Source organism: Varroa jacobsoni, unplaced genomic scaffold (assembly GCF_002532875.2).
Source record: "Varroa jacobsoni isolate VJ856 unplaced genomic scaffold, vjacob_1.0 scaffold_959, whole genome shotgun sequence".
NCBI classification, from domain to species: domain Eukaryota; kingdom Metazoa; phylum Arthropoda; class Arachnida; order Mesostigmata; family Varroidae; genus Varroa; species Varroa jacobsoni.
Genome location: NW_019213861.1, coordinates 193,313 through 211,400, shown reverse-complemented (window position 1 = coordinate 211,400; position 18,088 = coordinate 193,313). Strand labels below are relative to the sequence as shown.

The 18,088-nt window shown below is 38.4% G+C and overlaps 1 protein-coding gene across 3 annotated transcripts in view; it reads right to left on the bottom strand.

Annotated features, from left to right (window-relative positions):
• Positions 1-2,381: 2,381 nt before the first annotated feature.
• Positions 2,382-18,088, bottom strand: part of LOC111265346 (glutamate receptor ionotropic, kainate 2) — a 70,787-nt gene continuing 55,080 nt past the window's right edge. Inside the window, exons 6-16 of one of the 3 annotated variants that reach the window (XM_022841941.2) lie at positions 17,744-17,971; positions 16,633-16,791; positions 16,082-16,186; positions 15,789-15,902; positions 13,289-13,498; positions 11,463-11,633; positions 7,547-7,728; positions 7,019-7,247; positions 6,074-6,305; positions 5,614-5,936; positions 2,382-4,932 (exon numbers count right to left, since the gene is read on the bottom strand). In XM_022841941.2, coding sequence (XP_022697676.1) covers positions 4,582-4,932; positions 5,614-5,936; positions 6,074-6,305; positions 7,019-7,247; positions 7,547-7,728; positions 11,463-11,633; positions 13,289-13,498; positions 15,789-15,902; positions 16,082-16,186; positions 16,633-16,791; positions 17,744-17,971 — 2,304 coding nt within the window. In that variant the 3' untranslated portion in view covers positions 2,382-4,581. The remainder of the gene's footprint in view (positions 4,933-5,613; positions 5,937-6,073; positions 6,306-7,018; positions 7,248-7,546; positions 7,729-11,462; positions 11,634-13,288; positions 13,499-15,788; positions 15,903-16,081; positions 16,187-16,632; positions 16,792-17,743; positions 17,972-18,088) is intronic. The other 2 variants (XM_022841942.2, XM_022841943.2) reach the window with 2 other exon arrangements.

Here is an 18,088-nt window from a genome sequence, read left to right as displayed (position 1 = left end):
TCACCAGTTTTTTTCCCCTTCTTCTGGCTGCTATTGAAACCTTTGCTCTCCATCCACTCTTCATTCATCGAGTAGATCCAAAATGTTTCTTAAACAGTATCTTAACCTAAATAAACGCCTCATCTATCCGTTATACTAGAGATAGTTCAGAAAAATTAAAAACATCCTAGCATAGACAGCAATTCGTTTCTCCACATGTTTTTTTAACTCGACCGGTGGCTCGGTTAGCATGGCCAAAGTGATCAGGAACGGCAAAAGCACTAAGATCTTCTTTCGAGCGAACAAACACTATCGCAAATGACAGTCATGTCTACACATTTTTTCCATATAAGAATATTGTCAATTTCTTTAGCGTACATCGACGATCGTCCGGTGAATGTCATATTGCTCTGTAATGGACAACAAAGACTGAATAAAAGACAGTAGTATGTCGCGAAAATTGTCATCCTTTGTGCAACCGTAAATACACCTGATGACATTCTACATTAAGCATTATAATTGTACAATTTGGAAGGAATGTAAAAATGTAAACGTATGTAACCTAAAACGTGCAATGGTATCTTATATTGGCATCTGAGAAAAGCATCCTCTAAATTTCTAGCTGTTGACTGCAATCTGTAACCGTTAAATTTATGGTAAGCTTGTTTTGTTTGTTGGCTTGCAAAAACTTTGTTTTGCCAGTGCTTGATAATCTTGTTCACTAAACTTGAGATGTGAATATTAGAAAATTTCGAGTAGCTTTAGTATACATCCAAAGTTCGTTAGCAAAATTATAGAAACAAATGAATATACTTGTTTGTTAAAGTGTTGATGATATTTATATGGTAATGATGCAGAGGCTATAAAAGTTCGCCTGCATAATTGAGTAATAAAGACTTCATTATTATATAAAATGTTATGAAGATCTAGGTTTGGTGCTTCGAGACATTTACGATGTAAACAGATGCAATACATCTTTCAAGTTTTGTGACTTAGTTAATGTTGATCAATGGGCTTGCGTATCATAAGTGCGAGATTTATCAACCTAAGAACTAACCCCAGGAATTAATAAATTCCGATAATGTCGCCATAAAACGGAAAATACGTATTTCAAAGTCGAAATTATCATATTTCACCTCTTTTGAAGTGATCTTTCGAAAAACCTACGTACATTCTACACCTCCATAAAGTTTGTTTAAACTTCAATTTTAATGATATTTTCTGTCACTTTTTAGATCTTACTTTTTTCTAGTAGCTCCAATTTTATTTTTATTTTTTATTTATTTTAAAAAGAAAAATGTCATTGAAAGCCAGATTGATTGCATAATTTACAAATTGTTAATATTAGCAGTAAATTACAGACATTGTCGGTTCGAAGTGCCCATGAGTTTCTAGATGGCACAATGAATTTGGATTTGAATGTGCTCGGGAAGCGGCTTCTTATTCAGTATATGCTTTTGCAATCTTCTAAATATTTAGCACACTAATTGCCTTCGCAAGCAAAATTTGGGGAACTTCAGTCGATACCCTATTGTCTTTTAGGAAACAAGATATTTGGTACGCTGCCCATGGTTAGAACATTTGATCAAGATAAAGGTCGTTATATATAACTTACCTATAAAGTAGTATTAAAAACTTGCGTTGCCTTTTATGACAATCTGTGTGCATACGATATAAACGCGATATGTAAAAAAAAATCGTCATAATAGCAATGCTTATCCTGTTGTTAATTTATTTGAAAATTAATTATTCGGTTACGCTGTAGTGTACAACAACACGGCCGGGTAAGCAGAACATTGTCCGATTTTCTCTTTCTTTGCCATTGAAAAATTAAAGTGTTTCCACAGCTGGATCAAACAGAATATTTCTATCTACTATCAATGTGGGCGCTGATCCTCAGTACGAGACCGTAACAAGCATTGCGCTGTCAAATGGATAAGCTTTATCTTATATACTACGATGTTGCTGTCTTTTCTTGGTTTTCTATTATGTAGACAGCTAACCATGGAAAGGGACTTAACTGCACCGTATCTCACAGACTGTGCACGTGGGTCGTCCCTTATTTCGAATGATATTCTAAAGTAGTAGTAGCTTTCTATTCCAAAAAGTTACGTGAGAATTCCTATTGAAGGAAGGTCATGCTGCGTTGAACTTGATTTTTGTAGACGTCATAATTCGTGAAGTTCTATTTTGTACAAAATCAAATTCCTTAAGGAAGAGAAGAGCCATTTGCCCCTGTCCAAAGATGGCTCTTTATAGCTAAATTCAGATAGTACTTTTCTTATGGTTCTTCCATTTACTAAGCTTATATTTATTATTTCTAAAGGTTTATCATACACGAATATTTGTCCAGAATTTTGAAAACAGTTATATACTGATATATACAGTTATAAAACAGAAGGTATTGAAAAATCATATTTTATTATTACATATCTTTACATATATTTAATAATATATTACATACATATTATTAAATTCAAACCCTTCATCTTGAGATATATTTCACGTAGTTCATGCACCTCTCTCCGTAATTTGTTATTTTAGCTATTCATTTTCTTTCCTTAAAAACCCTAAGGACACCACCACGGTATCCACTTGGTTAGTTTTGTGCACAGACAGAGGTCTGCCAATCTATATCGCTTCACCGTACAGCCGCTCTAGGGTTGACCCTCCCTGCACGGTCCTTTTATAATGTGGCTTATGGAACGAACCTTCTGGAAAAGCGCATTCTGTTTATGTACACGTGATATGAAACATAACTGCAAGTGTGAGATTACGTGACCGTGCCAAAACGCGTCGTTACAATCACATCAACAATACACATCTATATGTAGTAATTATTTAACAACGACGAAAACGATAACGGCGGCAGCAGTCGTCGAATGGTAAGCTGAAATTATTTGAGGCCAAAGCAGGAGAGGAAGACTATGGAGGGAGTCAGAGAAAACGAACATGACAATTCTACTTGAATTCTGGCTAACTCTTTGCTACCCTTAGTGGAACGATAAGGAGGTCTCCTTGACGGAAAAAAAGCCATCACGTTGGTCTTGCTACGCATGGCCCTCGAAAAAGTGCCAGGATGTGCAAAACTGAGCGAAGCTTCGCAGTACTCATGTTGGCTGAAAAGTGATAATACTGTCACTACGTAGGGGTTCAGCGGAGGAAGGAGTCAAGAAAGATTGGGGGTGGTGCTTTTCTGCCTTTGCTAAATCACGAACAGACAAATAGCATTGGGCTCTTCCTGAGCGCTTCTCTGCCAAATTGACAAGAAAATCAGTGCTCAACCTCTGCTCGTCGGTTTTCTATCTCTGACAGCTCCAAGTCTAGTGTTCGGCCTTCGAAACACTGCGCCATCGCGCCACCATCTCTACTGCCTTCCTTACTGTTGTGTTGGAATAGCTTAACATGTCGCACGAACGTTTCCAAAAGCAGATCCGGCACACCCGTAATGACATTCTATCGGCCTCTTCGGTAATAGAATGCATAGAATGAAGAATAAGACACTGAAAAAACGGCGAAAGGAAACAGAACAGGTTACGCAGGCTGACCTTGACTCGTTACTACGCTCTCCTACAACAGACAAAAGTCGAAACAAGCACAAGTAGTGACCTACGGTCCATCGACGTCCTTCCTTTCCATTGTAAAGGAAAGGTAAGCGAACGCTGTGCGGTACAATGTTCGAGTTGCTCTCTTGCCGAAACCGGAATGTCCTGCGACGCGTCGAAACGATGACGAATACGTTAACACGAACAACGACGAACGAGAAAGTTAGTGTTGTGAAAATTTGAACAGACCAAAGAGACACATGCGAGCATCCGCAAGGTACGTACATTTAACTGGATTTTTTATGATGTTTGACTGCGCACTGCCTTAGTTGCATGAAGAATTATACGGGAAAATGACGAAGGTTTTATATGTTTCTGATTACCTACCGCATATTTAGGGTCAAATAGGACCATTCATATTGGCACGGGAACGTTACACTGAATGGTGAATAATGACGCTGTGAAGGGTGAGTATGAATGATGAATGAATAGATAACACACGTATGTCTGGAGTATGAACGCCCCTCAAGTAGATGAGCACACAATGTTTAAATGTTTGGGTTCAAGCAATTCACATTTACTAAACATTGTCACGTGAGTTCATAAGGAGGCTGCCGGTAAACGTCTGCACATTTAGACGACTCCCAAAAGTTACTTTTTTACTCTAGGCGAGAGGTGTACAACAAATTGAAGTGAAAAGAAACCTTGTGTGCAAGATGTGTATATATATATATATATATACCTCATGAGATTAGCGAATTTCCCAATCGGCAATAAGCTACTTGAAGGCCTGTTGTTTTCGTTTTTCTATTTTTGTTTTTTTTTGATTAAATAACTCATTACGACATGTGGTCTCTTTTTACATGAATGTCTTGAGCAGTAGTGGGCGAGATTTGTCGGTGCCCGTAGCGGCGCATATTGGCTGAGGCTGTTGTTGCATCGATGTGGTTTGTTGCTGAACCGGTTTAACCGTTCTGACATGCTCCTGGGGGCGTGAACTTAGGTTGTGGCTAGAAGGCAGTGTGTTAGCCACAACTACGCTGCCCTCCTCCCTCTGCTACCTTGTTGCGGGAACACCGCCCGTCAGAATCACCGACTCAGCCGTGGTGGCGCTGATAGGCATAGTGTTGATATTATTGTAAAGGTCCATTGTGGCCGGTGGCAGAATATTAGGTAATGCATGCAGGTCTAACGTGCGACATTGCCGCATCATTTCGATGTTATCCTCGGAAGGCGCCGGCGGCATAGGGGGTATCGGACCTGTTGCCGAAGGCACGGCCAACAATGTGGTTACTGCAGCTACAATCTGGGTGTTATCGTCCGGGCCGTCCCTAGGAAGTGGTTTCGGCTCACAGGTTTGCTGATGTGCAGAGTCAGGAGAACACATAATGGGAGTTATCGATGTAATCTAGAGAAAATAAACATTAATGAAGCAATAATAGTGGTCACAAATGTCTCTTGCAAAATATCTGTCAATTTGTAACTAACAAACAAATACATGGAATGAAGTCGCTAGTTCAAATCCTGATAGGTGCGATGAATGCAACTGCAAAAATGCTTATCCGATGATACAGAATGTCTCATTAAACCACTAATACCTGTCTATATTTACTTGTGTGGGTTAGGTGGACGCTTTTTTTTTTTTATCTTAACGGCTCAGCCAGATTTTTTTTAGAGAGAAATAATGACTGTGTTATTGTATAACTCAGACACTTGATAGATACTCGTTATGATAGACAAAAAATGTTTTTCTGCAATCTATCGTACTTATTTGAAATTATTTAATATATAGGTCTTCCTGAAATAATGATAAATACTCTGGATAGGAGCAACTCCCTCCGTTCTTGTCAAAAATTTCGGATTTGGCCCGCTTGCGTGATAAGTAGCAAACTCGCCATAGTTTTACATATTTTAGAAGAAAATGTAGGCATGGTTTCAATTGAAGATAGAGACGACGTGCTGATTTCAACCAGTGGTTAAAAGTCCAGTCCAGCAGTTCGCTTAACCTCATGTCGTAAGTATCATTTCCCTGTAGTCTATATACTAAAGAAGCGTGGAAACTTTGACGCAAAAATTCAATTTTGCTTACCTGACCTTTGGGCTTTTTGTTTGCAACACTGTTGCTCGACTGTTTGCGGGATCGTTTCCTTCGCGCATTTGCGATACAACAACACTCGATAAGAGCAAGTAATGCAGCAACGAGGGCACCTGCTCCTAGAAGAATAAATGGCCCCGTTGCGAAGCCAGGGGCGGTTAGTTGGCCCCATCGGTAAATCTCTGACCTACAGAATGGGTGCGGTGCTCCGACTAAACTGTGCGGAGTTAGAAACCACTTGCGTTGTAACCGGGAGATCACCTCCTTCTCCCGCAGTTTCTGTACGCTTTGCGAAAATAACTCCGTGTAGGGGGACGCTGTTCAAACAGAAACGATTTTGAGACAAAAGGAAAAGTCGTAATATTAGGCTAAGAATGCAGGTGCCATTAGCTTTTTGTGGATCTTCACAGACCTACGCTAGTCTAAGGTACGGTGTTTTTCATACACGCTTTACCTCTTGGCAAAGCCAGAGCATATCCAGGTGTTTCGATGCCTGTGGCCAGACGAAGCACAGAACAATCGCTAATAGAACACTGATGGTATTCAGCTGCTGGTGTTTCTGTAAACATGGCATAACCACCGGCTTGCACCAGACGAAGTCCTTCTTCAAGTGATGGCAGTGTCGAAATGTCTCCTGCACCCATAATCAACGACCAGATTGTCGAGAACGGTTCATAATTGGCGCCCTGTGGTTATAATTTAAATACATGCTGTTATCCATTTCTACCACAACCAAATCTTGCCAGCTGAGAACAACTTGAATTCAGAAGCATCTTTGTTGGTTCCCTTACACCATCTAAAGGTTTAATATCTACAAAACACTATAAACCCCGTGTTTTTGCCGCTGCAGGTTTAGCTACAACAATAGCGACACAGTGCAAATATTTCCCTAACAGAATACAAAATGATGCTTAACTGAAACTTAAAGCAATGATAGTATATTTAAGATAGTGGTAATTTTTTTGTACTCTAAGATTAGAAAATCTTTAGACTTTAGAGTTAGAGTACAATTAGATACTGATCCTATTTAGCTGTTACTATACAACTAGTCTTTATTCTCGATGTGGCAATATCATAGTGCGGTTTGAGTGAATCAATAATTCCAGTTATTGCAATTAATTGCTATCGAATTGCATCGATTGCTTCGATCGAAACTCGTTATTTAAGTGCTAATTCATTACCGCTTCAGTTATCGACCAGTGAGGTTGTTACCTTTCACAAAACTCGTATGATAAATTTCTTTAATGAGAGCGATAACATTAGCAATCCTATAAGCTGTTATAATAGTCAAATTTCATAGAGAGCCATAACTACCAAACAATTTATACTGAGCGATTTTTTTCAATATCATAGCCATTGTTGTGTAAACAATTTGCTTTATCATCTTAATCATGCTTACCTGGAGAAAAAGCTGGGAAGAAGTGTTGGCCACGTATCCAAAACGAATGCCTTTTACTCTAAGAAGGTCACCAGCGTCGTGCAATTCGTCGAAATGCATCCTACGCTGCACGAATTGTGCTGTTAGTCTCGCTGTATACACCGACCAAAAGACGAACGATGTAAAACAAAGCACGGACGTAAGGAAACGTGTGGCTACGCCACGTGGACGTTTGCTTATTGGCGGTTGCCTATTCAGAAATGTTTTAACAGCAAATGTTTACACAGTTAGATACAATACTGCTATGGCTTCGCCTGTAAATGATAAATTTAGAAGAGAAGTGGTCGCTAGACTAAAATTATAAAAAACTAAGTTGCACTTTTAATGTGGAATTTCACAATGGTGTTGGATTGTTTTTTTAACATTGCATGTGCAAACCCTAAGTTCGTTATACAAATCTGCTAAGAATACCACTAAAATATTACATTATACAAAACGTACAGCTAAACGTACTTAGGAGAATGTGATATGTGCAAAACTACGCTATACCTCAGAGCACAGCAAGCAACAAGATGAAAGATGTCTCCAAACGAAAATCTTGGTTTTGTCCAGGTCTGGATGTTTGCCTGTTTCGAAGAGCTTCGGCGGACCCTATCCCGAGGACTGAACTTTGATGCGTATGACATGGCAAATGTAGCCATGAACACGCACGCTACACCAGATAGCCAAACCTAGGCGTAAATAGTGCGAGAAATTAATCATGTAGTGTTCTTCATCTGTTATATTAAGAAGATAAGGCCAATAAAGAATATTTATCATGAGATCATAGAACGTCACTCGCATACCGCTTATAAGTCGGTTGTTGTAGCGTTTCAAAGCGTCCATATATATACATATATATATGCCTTTGCTAAGAACATACTAAGGTGGAGGGCTCAGCGGACTCTACACATATGCGCACACATATATATATATATATATATATATATATATATATAGTCATCATCATTCCTGCTAAGTGAAGGTCTGTGCACATATGTGTAGAGTCCGCTGAGCCCTCCACCTTAGCATGTTCTTCCTGTGACCTCAACATAAGCATGTTACTCGTCTTTTACAAAACAATAACAAAAAAATACACCAAACACACTAAGGTAAACGCATAATAAAACTAAAATAGGACAACCAGTCTGTAAGATCTAGTAAAAAAAATAGGCTTACACACAGGTGTCCACCGCGTTTGTGACTCTTATTACAGTGTCACGCACTGCTGTAAAGTAAAATCAAACTGAGATAATTATCTTTGCAAAACACGCTCCTTCAAATAGTTGTCGATATCCAACGGTCGTATGTTTTTGTATCAATTACCATCCTAGTGAAATAAATATGGCACACGCACAGAATTGCTAGATGGAACCAGCTTGCGAAAATTTCAGATTATTAATTTATTTTTCAATTCTTGAATTTATTTTGCAATAGGTGAAGTAGGATTTTCGGTATTTGGTGTTGTGATGCGGTTTTAAGCACATCGTACAGTTTACACCAGCCTCAAACTATGCAACCTATACTTCTATCAAGTCCGTGGAGGAGACAGTTCGCTTATATTTTTTTACGTACATTTTTTTTATACAACTTAAGCTAACTCCTCGAAACTACCGAAAGTTGCGGTTTTTCATTAAAAGCCACTGTGTCGCCGCTACTGTTTTTAATCAGTTCTCAGTGTAACGTTAGTGTTTACCGCTCCGGTCATCAGCATATGCTCTTTGCTGTTTCAGCTTAATATAACGTTCTCAAACTGTTTTGCAGTTAAATGTTTGAAAGTAAATAGTCGAAAGACAATTTTCAAAGAACGATTATCCACTTCAATTTCTCCTTGCTAAAAAATTAGCCATAATAAATGCCATGCCTTTTTTAATGAGGATAGGCAGTACGTCGTACACCTTATACCACATATCTTGTCAGGCATGTCTAAAACGAACCTGTCGTTACATGCCTAAATAACCAATGCTTTGTAGCCGTCATTGTAGAACTATGCACACATTCAATTCTGTACATAACTTCTTTGGGTGTACTTAACTATCAGCATACTAATTTCCATTTCCGCTTCAATTCTAGCCTATATTGCACTTTTGTGTATATAATGTATCTGAGGAAAGGATATTGATATTACTAGATTCAAGAGTTCGAGCTAATGGTGTTTTAAAAATGATCTTAATGGGTGGATGTCTCATGTGTGACTTGTGGTTCAGTCAAGATCCTCCGAAGGAAATGCCTCTAGCTATCAATTCATGAAAAGTAATGTTTGCGCTTTAAAACTGCAAGTAAAACCTTTGACAACGGCTCATATGATACGTCGACAGCATTGTATTTATATACGTACAGCGAAAGTTAATGTAACCCTTAGTACGTCGACACGTTTTAATAATAATTAAGTTTTGTGAGCCAAAAGCCTGTGTCTACTTATATGAAACTTGAACTGTGCGTTCAGACCTTCCATTTGACTATTTCATAGAAATATTATCAAATTCTGATTCGGAAATCCAAAGCCGTTAGCGATATTTTATATATTGCATTGTTATAATTTTGCCAGTAGCTCGATGAGCGTTTATAGGCCAATTCAAGGTAATGCGCTCCACGGCAAGGTAATGCGGAAAACGGCTTACAGAAAGCGGAAAACGCCCTGATGCATTATAACGAGACCTATTATCACGGGCTTGGACTTTCCGTCATTTTTAAAGGCCGAAGTCTATGGAAGTTCAATACGAGTGTAATATGTTCTCTTAATACCGTTACTGAGATGCTTGCAAATTTCTTCACGCAAAATCTACTACGAAAAAACTCTCAAATCCAAATCAAAATCAACTGAATTTCTTTAGCGCATTTACAACATGAATTTGAAGCGAATAAGTAAAAAGATGTGACTTCTCGATCAAGACAAGAAGATTCATGCATACATTCACACCTATTCCATGGGATCTAAAAGAATTTTTATTAAGAATTCTATATGGTAAAGTTTCAAAGTCTGTCAATGAGAACATATTTCTATGTATTATAATGTTAAGCCGAAAACTATGTAGCACATTATTAGGGGGAAGCATTAACTTCCTATGGACCTGGCGTTACCTTCATTCATCATTCGTATTCAAGGGTACTTTTTTATCTTTAAGTTACATAAAGTGTAGCTGTGTCTTTGTTTTACCATTTGGTGCTAGTATCTTATAATAGATATCTTGCATAAGATGATAAAGGTTTGAGCATGTTTATATATCTTGTTTGAATACTTTATTTAGCAGCGACCAGAAAATGTCTCTGTGCTTATGAACGGGAAGTCACTTATTATGATAAGCAGACAAATATATGTCCACAAGCAGTTGTATGGATTTCGAACACGATAATAGATAAGACCCAAATTTAACCAAAAATCTGAAAAGCAGGTTTTCCTTTCTTGTTGTTACGACACGTCCATGCCTATTCGCCTTACTTAGTTTTTGATTTATAGGGCACTCTGTGACGGTGGAAATAAGTATTGTACATCAAAGTTGTTATGCTTATTGAATAGAGGACGCAGTGTGGTACTACTCGCAACTGTGACAGCGTTTGACTGTATTCTCAAACTTACGCCAGAAGTATTCGCTCAACTTATGGAAATACATACGTAGAAATAGATTGCAACTACTAACGGCGATTGATTATATAAATTTGTACAAGCTAAAAATTGGTGTTTACCACTAGAACATGTAAGCAACAAAAATCATTTGAAATTTCGAACCGCAAGCAAAACCTATCGTTTTTGTCTTTTCATTATATAAATCGATTATGTCAATTACCATCAGCAAGCAAATAATAGTTAAACCATGTGTAAAACAGCTACCTTTATATCCGTCCGACCACCAGCAATACATATTTTGGGTACCAAACCAACATTTTCGATCACATTTACCTGCTTTATTTTGTCCAATAACTTCGATCTAAGGGAACAGTTTAATAATCTAAAATAGTAAAATTACTAGTTTGAGGCGAGCCTCGTCGAAGTCGGAAAACCGAGTGCGACGCGTTCTTCATATCGCAAATGCCAGACCGAAACTTTCCAGGAGTACCTTTAGCTATCGAGTCCTCGCCATATACACAACGTCTATCCTAAATAATTCTTATAACTTGTTTGTAGCCTCAGCGATCTAAATAAAGAAGTGTCACAAGCAATGTACTTCATGTACAACTTCTATAACTAAAAACAAGTTTCCTAACGGCATATACATTTATTGGACGAGTTAGGACAATAAAGCGACGAACTATACCGAGGTAAATCATTTAACCACTAGGTAGTTTTGTGCAAACCGTTTTGACAATTTAAGGAGCGGTATGATAACCTTACTTAGATCCTCCATGCTAAGCTCCAGAAAGGCCTCCATGCTAAACATTGTGGGGCTAAATTCTACAATATAATAGTTACGCTTATACTTGTCTTTACCTCCTGAGATAGTGGCGAAAAGAGCTCTTTGACCAAAGAAACGAGATCGCCCGCTGTTGAAGGCGGCCGGTAAAGCAGCTCCAGTTGTGAGGGCAAAAACGGTGTCGTGAAGGAAACGACCCGCGCCCTTTCGACGTTCACCGTGAGGTCAGCTAGCGCTACGTCAGCCTCCTATAGAGTAAGATTATACATTATTTGCTAAAGAAGACACCTATTCGAGCCGGAAAAAAAGCAAATGGCAACACTCCTGGACAGTCACTAAAAGAGAATAATGATATTGCGCAAACTATCTGGGTCGCAACATGACGAAAAATACATCTCATTAGTTTTGCTATCGTCCTTGAGCGTTACTTGTGTTAGGATCTTACATATTATACCCTCTACGAGAGATAGTGTTTAAAGAAATACATTATATAACGATATTTTCTTTGCCATAAAGACGAACAGTGTGTAGTTATATATAGGTACTTTCTAAAATAAAAAAAAATTTAAAAAATAAAATAGGGGTTATATGAACCAAAACGCGACTACAGGAAAATAACATATTAGTGTATCTAACAAAGACCTCTCCATCATGTACTTTAAGAAGGTTTTTAACGATTCATTAATTTTTAGAGGAAAGATCAATTCAGTACAGCTGTGTCGTTGGCTTATATAGCTTCACAAGATGATGCTATATGAGCCACTGATAATTTCATATAAAGAAGTCCATAATAAAACAAAGTTGGAAAAAATGCTTTTCTTCAGAGTTAGAGTTGTGATCACAGATATAAAGGACGGTGCTTCATAATCATTGGGTAAGTTAGCTAAGTTAAGATCACAATTTGTCTATCTTTATGAAGTTCTTCCGAGCAGTATGCCTCTGGATCTAAAATGGCCCAAATACTGACCCATCTTGGAGTTCTATCTTCTTCGAGAAGTGAAGGGAAACTATAGCACCGTTTCTGAAAGAAAACCTAACGGCACTGAAATCTGTGTAACTATTGGTTAACCGCGATTCCAATATATAGAATTGCCCGTTGGTATTCATGACTCATAATTGTGACCCTCTGGAGTGCGTCTGGCTTCAATATTGGTTAACCTTTACGATGCGTTGTGCCAATATTACCGTAAATTTTTTTTAAAAAGCCGTGTGTAGCTCACTGTTGATAACAACAATATGCGACATAACGAACGTAAAAAAATGCCTTACTTTTCGTAATTTAGTATAGGTAAGATCTTTAGGTTTTTATTTTATTATTATTATTACTATTATTAAATTAGCAATCGTCGATTCCAAAGATGCCTAAGATACCGAGGTTTCTATAGCCTTAAGGTTGTCATGAATAACAAGTGCTAACTACTTATTTGATATATGTTAATCTAGTCGAAAGGGGGCTTCTGTGGTTTAATAAACGTCCGATAAGAAGCAAAAAAAAAAAGAATTTCGAATCAGACTAAATTTCTGGTTCATACGGCCCTAAACAAGTTGAAAGTTTGATGAAACTCATTATAATGACCAATGTTGTCTTGTTGGAAAGAAACGGAATAGCCCATTTAGCCCCGTAGCCATATAACTCACCATCGCTTACACGTGCTTACTAATACGGTGGATGTGTTCGTTTATTGACACATACACATTAATTGTAAGCTTGTAAATTGTAAATGATAACCCAACTACTAGGTAGTAGTTGGGTTATCATTAAGGTAATATATCAAGCAAAGCTACATGGGAATAAGTCAGCGGCACATTTGAATACTTCGTACTAAACTAACAGTGGGTGGACCCACTATATCTATGCTCCAATCCAACTGCTAAAATAATCATTGTTAAAAAACAAACTAACCATATCGAGAATGTCCTTAATGAGGCCATTCCAGTTACCCTGGCGATCTCGACTACCGTGTTGCGAATCGTTGACAAGCCGAATATCAAACTTGAGCTGAAGCATTCGGGAAAGTTCATTCAGCAGGTCGATACAGAACCCCTCCAAATCGCCGTTTCGTTCGGATTTTGCTGAATTCTGCTGTTGGCGCCACATCACAAACGGAGGACTCTGCATAAAAAATCAGAAGAGACCTTAAATTTTGAAGAGTTTACAGCCGTGTTCCACGCCATTACTCCCGTTCTCCTTCTCATACATACACACACACATACATGCGCAGACGCACACTCACATATGTAACACTCACACGCAAAAATACATCCATATACTAGCATATAATGATGTTGGGAAAACACCGGCTTCGAAAGATTACAGTGAGATGGCTGCTGGCTAATATGCGTGGTATCATATCCATTGTAATTCTGGTACAGCTATGCCGTTCGGATGGCTTCCATCAGCTTTTCGTTTGTGCATTTTAGTGTTCTTCAATAGGAACAAGCTAGAAGAAATGGAAGATGCGCCAATCTATATGTGCGAGTATACAAAGCTCGCTGGATGGTCATGGTGTGACAAAACCCAAAATCGAAAAAATGATTACACTGCGATCTGGGCGACTGTATTACTACTGGTGGTTAATTTTCTTCTCTGCTTTCGTTTAGCTACCCTGAATTAGTTCATAGTTCAATCCAAACCTGGACTTGTTACTCCAAGAAACTAGGGAGTTTTTCAACGGACGTTTTTCAAAAGTTCACAGATCTTCAATGGATGACTTCTAAAAATTGGCGTGCGTTAGTTGGGAGGGCTAAAGATCATCAATGCACGCTAACGTGATCAACTCGGAGCTCCAATGATTCGAAAGACGATGGACAAGTTCTGTTACCACGTTACCCTTTGGCATATTCGAGTATTTGAAAAGTTGGCTAGTTGATTGGTTAAGTTACCTAAAATGCGATCATCGGGGTTGTGGCGGTTTTCCACGGAAGCACTTGATTGAATCAAGATCTACTATATAAAAAAGTCTTTTTTGCTTTCTTTCTTTTTTTTTACATATCGAAATGATAAACGTAGTTCAAAGTTGCTTTACTTTAACAATACACAAGCTGGTCGAAGACTTTGCAGTAACAGATCCTCTTCTCGTGTAAAAGTATGTTTCCTCATTATCTTAATGTAATTGAATACGTTAATAATTCTACGGCCAATTTCCCATGCCTTACTGGATTGACAACCTTAGAACAGTTGACAAACTTAGAAAATCGTCTTCTAGATTTTACAAACAGATACTAATCTTGATTAAAAGAAAAAAAAATTCGCTTGAGTAACTCTAAATGCGATTTCATATCTTTGCTGACCTACCTTCTTTATCCTAAATGTTCTTAGTATAGCTTTTTGAAGCACACTGAGATGGCGATTTTGTACAATGGTATATACGTATTCACATATAACCTATATGCACTAAACAAAATGTCATAATTTTAGGCTGGTGCACAAATAGTGTCTGTTTTTTCAAGGCCTTCTGTCCCGGTCCTAGTTACTGGTGGTCAAAAATTATAAACTATTGTGATCATTCTATTCAGATAATAATCTTTTAAGTTCGGATCTCACAGATGGATATATGTGGTAACAAAAAGCGGTATTTTAAACATTTATTAGTCGTTTTTCAACGAGGTCAAAGACTACTGCACTTATACGGTATAGGTTTGGCATGCAGACCCTCAAATAATAACTTGCGAAGTTTAAAAGTGGTTTTTGGATGTGCAGTACGAACTCCACTTGATTTTTTTAATTGGTCGAGAGCGCTTGGAACTCTTTTCGAAGCAGGATAATTTTTAGATAAGTGGACATCGCTTTGCCGCAAAGGTCATATCATATGCAGAAGAATTATTGCGGGTTACTTTGCAGTTTTATATATTAGAAAACATGTGAGGTGAGGCAGGCATTGGGATATCTTTATTTCCAGCCTACACACCAATGACTGAAGCCTAAGATACTAGCAACATCTTTTTATTTAAATAAACTATAACAATAGCGTGGTAGAGTTTTTACACACACTTTGCCACCCTTTAACGCTTGATCATGAGCAAACGAAAAGTTAGAATAAAGAAGCAATAGAAAAAGTGGCCATTACGTACGCACCAATATAATAGTTATCAATGTAGTCGTGGCGACGTATATATTTCGCTGTTTTTCTTGAAGTAGATCAAGTTATGTTATTTGTAACTATTTATTTCTTTTGTTGTTCGATCTTAAGGGATAGTTACAAATCTATCTAAAAATGTTAGTTTCTAAGGAAGGTTAGCATATTGAAAACTAAAGTAACTCAATCTCGACTCTTGCACGCAGCAGAACCAGAACTTTTAAAGAACTTCAGTGAACTAAAATGGTTTCAGATGACCATGCGTTATGCATGCAAAAGTGGAGTAGCTCATAGTTTATGTAATGGCTAAAAGTGCTCTCTGCTTACGAGGAGCGTCACGACGCGGAGAGGCCGGCTCCGCAACGAATGCTCCGCGTGGACTCGGTCCCAAGATACGTTCCTTGTCATGCTAAAGCCCGATGAGGGCGCCCATGTTCCCACCTGCGCATTTAAGGCCCACAAAAACGTTATTTGATCAAATAAAAGAGCTGACTTAATATGCATTTTAATAAGCTCGGAACTTTTGGTTAAAGCTCAGTCGAATTATTCAGTTAACCTCCACCTACGGATGAATACTCGCATACAGAATAGCAACAAAGCTTAAATCCAACATGCTTCACCTTAACAATCGTGCCATGTTTGTGTTCCGTCACGAAGGCGCTGAAATTCGATCTCGCTCCAAATGTATCGAACTGAATATTTCCAAATAGTCCTTGCATCGATGTCTGCAACCATTTAAAGTAACAATTGTTTTGCCCATACTTACTGCTTCTTCCCAGTGTCGTTAAATTTCTCAACAGTTTGAGAAATATTTTTGCGTGAACACAGAAAAGACCAGGAAAATAAACGTGCATAATAAAAATTGGATACTGAGGTCAGAACTCTTACGATAAAGCCGCAAAGAACTGAATGCATTCACATGTACAGAAGTTTAAGCGTACACAAACGTTGCAGAAAGTTTTTCACATTAGTGACATTCTTACATACGTTTTTTTCCACATCCAGAGTATACTCGCATTATAATGATTTAGCCCAGCTATAATAACAATAATAACGTTTTTTCAGGAAATTAAGACATACACTTAACAAACTTAATAAATCGGCAACGATGTTTTAAAGGCTTTTTCGCATCTAGTTAGGTCACCGAACATTTTCCGAGATTTTGGCTTACTGCCTTGATCTGCGTAGCAATTGTCAGACCCATCGGCCAGCCGTTCCTTGGCTTGTGACAACTCGCGTCGGAAACGGGAGCCATATTTTGCGTACGTGAAAGTGTTCCGACTGCACGCGCAAACACGAAGATATAGTCGTGCAGCAACGCGGTGTGATACTGAAAAGGAAGTTTCCGTTAAGCTTGTTATCTCTCCTAGCAATCAGCTATCCTTTACAGTTGTGTTATATATATCCACGCTGTCATATAAAAATACGTAATCTGGTCTACCCAGTATCAAAGCAATGAGTTTTGGAGGTTATTTAATAGATGAAACTGCTCTTGCTTTCCGAATAAGGCTCGCTACGGAATTAAATTATTCAGAATAAGGTAACGAATTTGTTGTTCATAACTTACGTTTCATCGTTCAAATCCGATCAAATCGATTTAAGTTTAATCTTTAATAGTAAATTGTTTTCTAGTAAGGACAGAAAACCATACAAGGAACCTGCTTTGCACTGACTAGGCAATTTTACTGGCTAAAAATTCAAATACCGTTGGCCATTTCGGTTTTGGCAATGCGACACTAACGAACGACTGCATTGTAATTCCGACAAAACCTTGCATTTTAGATGAGATGCGATGGGGCTCATGGTGGATGGATTTTAATCAGGGCCACTAGATAGGCGAACACGATCGCCATTATCATCAACGCTAGCAGCAGCACCACCACCATTGTCATTGTCGTTGTCATCGTTAAAAGCCAACAAAGCTAACAACAAACAGTGAACCAACGCGACCCCTTGCAACTCTAGTTGGTGTTCCTTCTATATTGAGCGATATATTTTCATTGATAATTTCTTCTCTGTGTCGATGCCGTCAGCCGCATGTAGTCTACCATGTGTCCTTATTAGGAACATAAATTATTAGTCAATTACCCAAGTATAAGTTTCAGCACTCCCAAGCGCGGTTCAGCTTACCTACACTATTCAGAATATTAAAAGAGTGAAGAGTTACAAGTCTAAGCTAGAAAAAAAAAGAGAATCGAGGGCTTATTAGCCAGGTACAAATAAGCAGCTCTTTAATCAGTTTGCAATAGAAGCCAGTTATCAGCAGGCATAGCTTATGCTACCTTAAGTGGGGCAGGGGGAGTTTGAAGCTGCTGCTGGGCCTGTTGTTGTTGTTGGAACTGCTGTTGTTGCGATGCTTGATGTTGGTGAATAAACTGTTGTTGTTTAGGGCCGCCTCGTTGACGCTTTCCGTTGCTATCCGACGGTAGTGAAACAAACTCCTGGTGGAGGAGCTGGAGCGCTGTGATATTGCTCAGTGCTTCGGCTGGTAGTTGCCACGTATGAAAGTCCTGAAAAAAGCAACCAAACGGAAAACAAGATTGTATCAGGACAAAAGAAGAAGTCTTAAAGTTACGTTATTTTTGTTTCAGCACAACTGCTACAACATTTATATACCTATCACAATA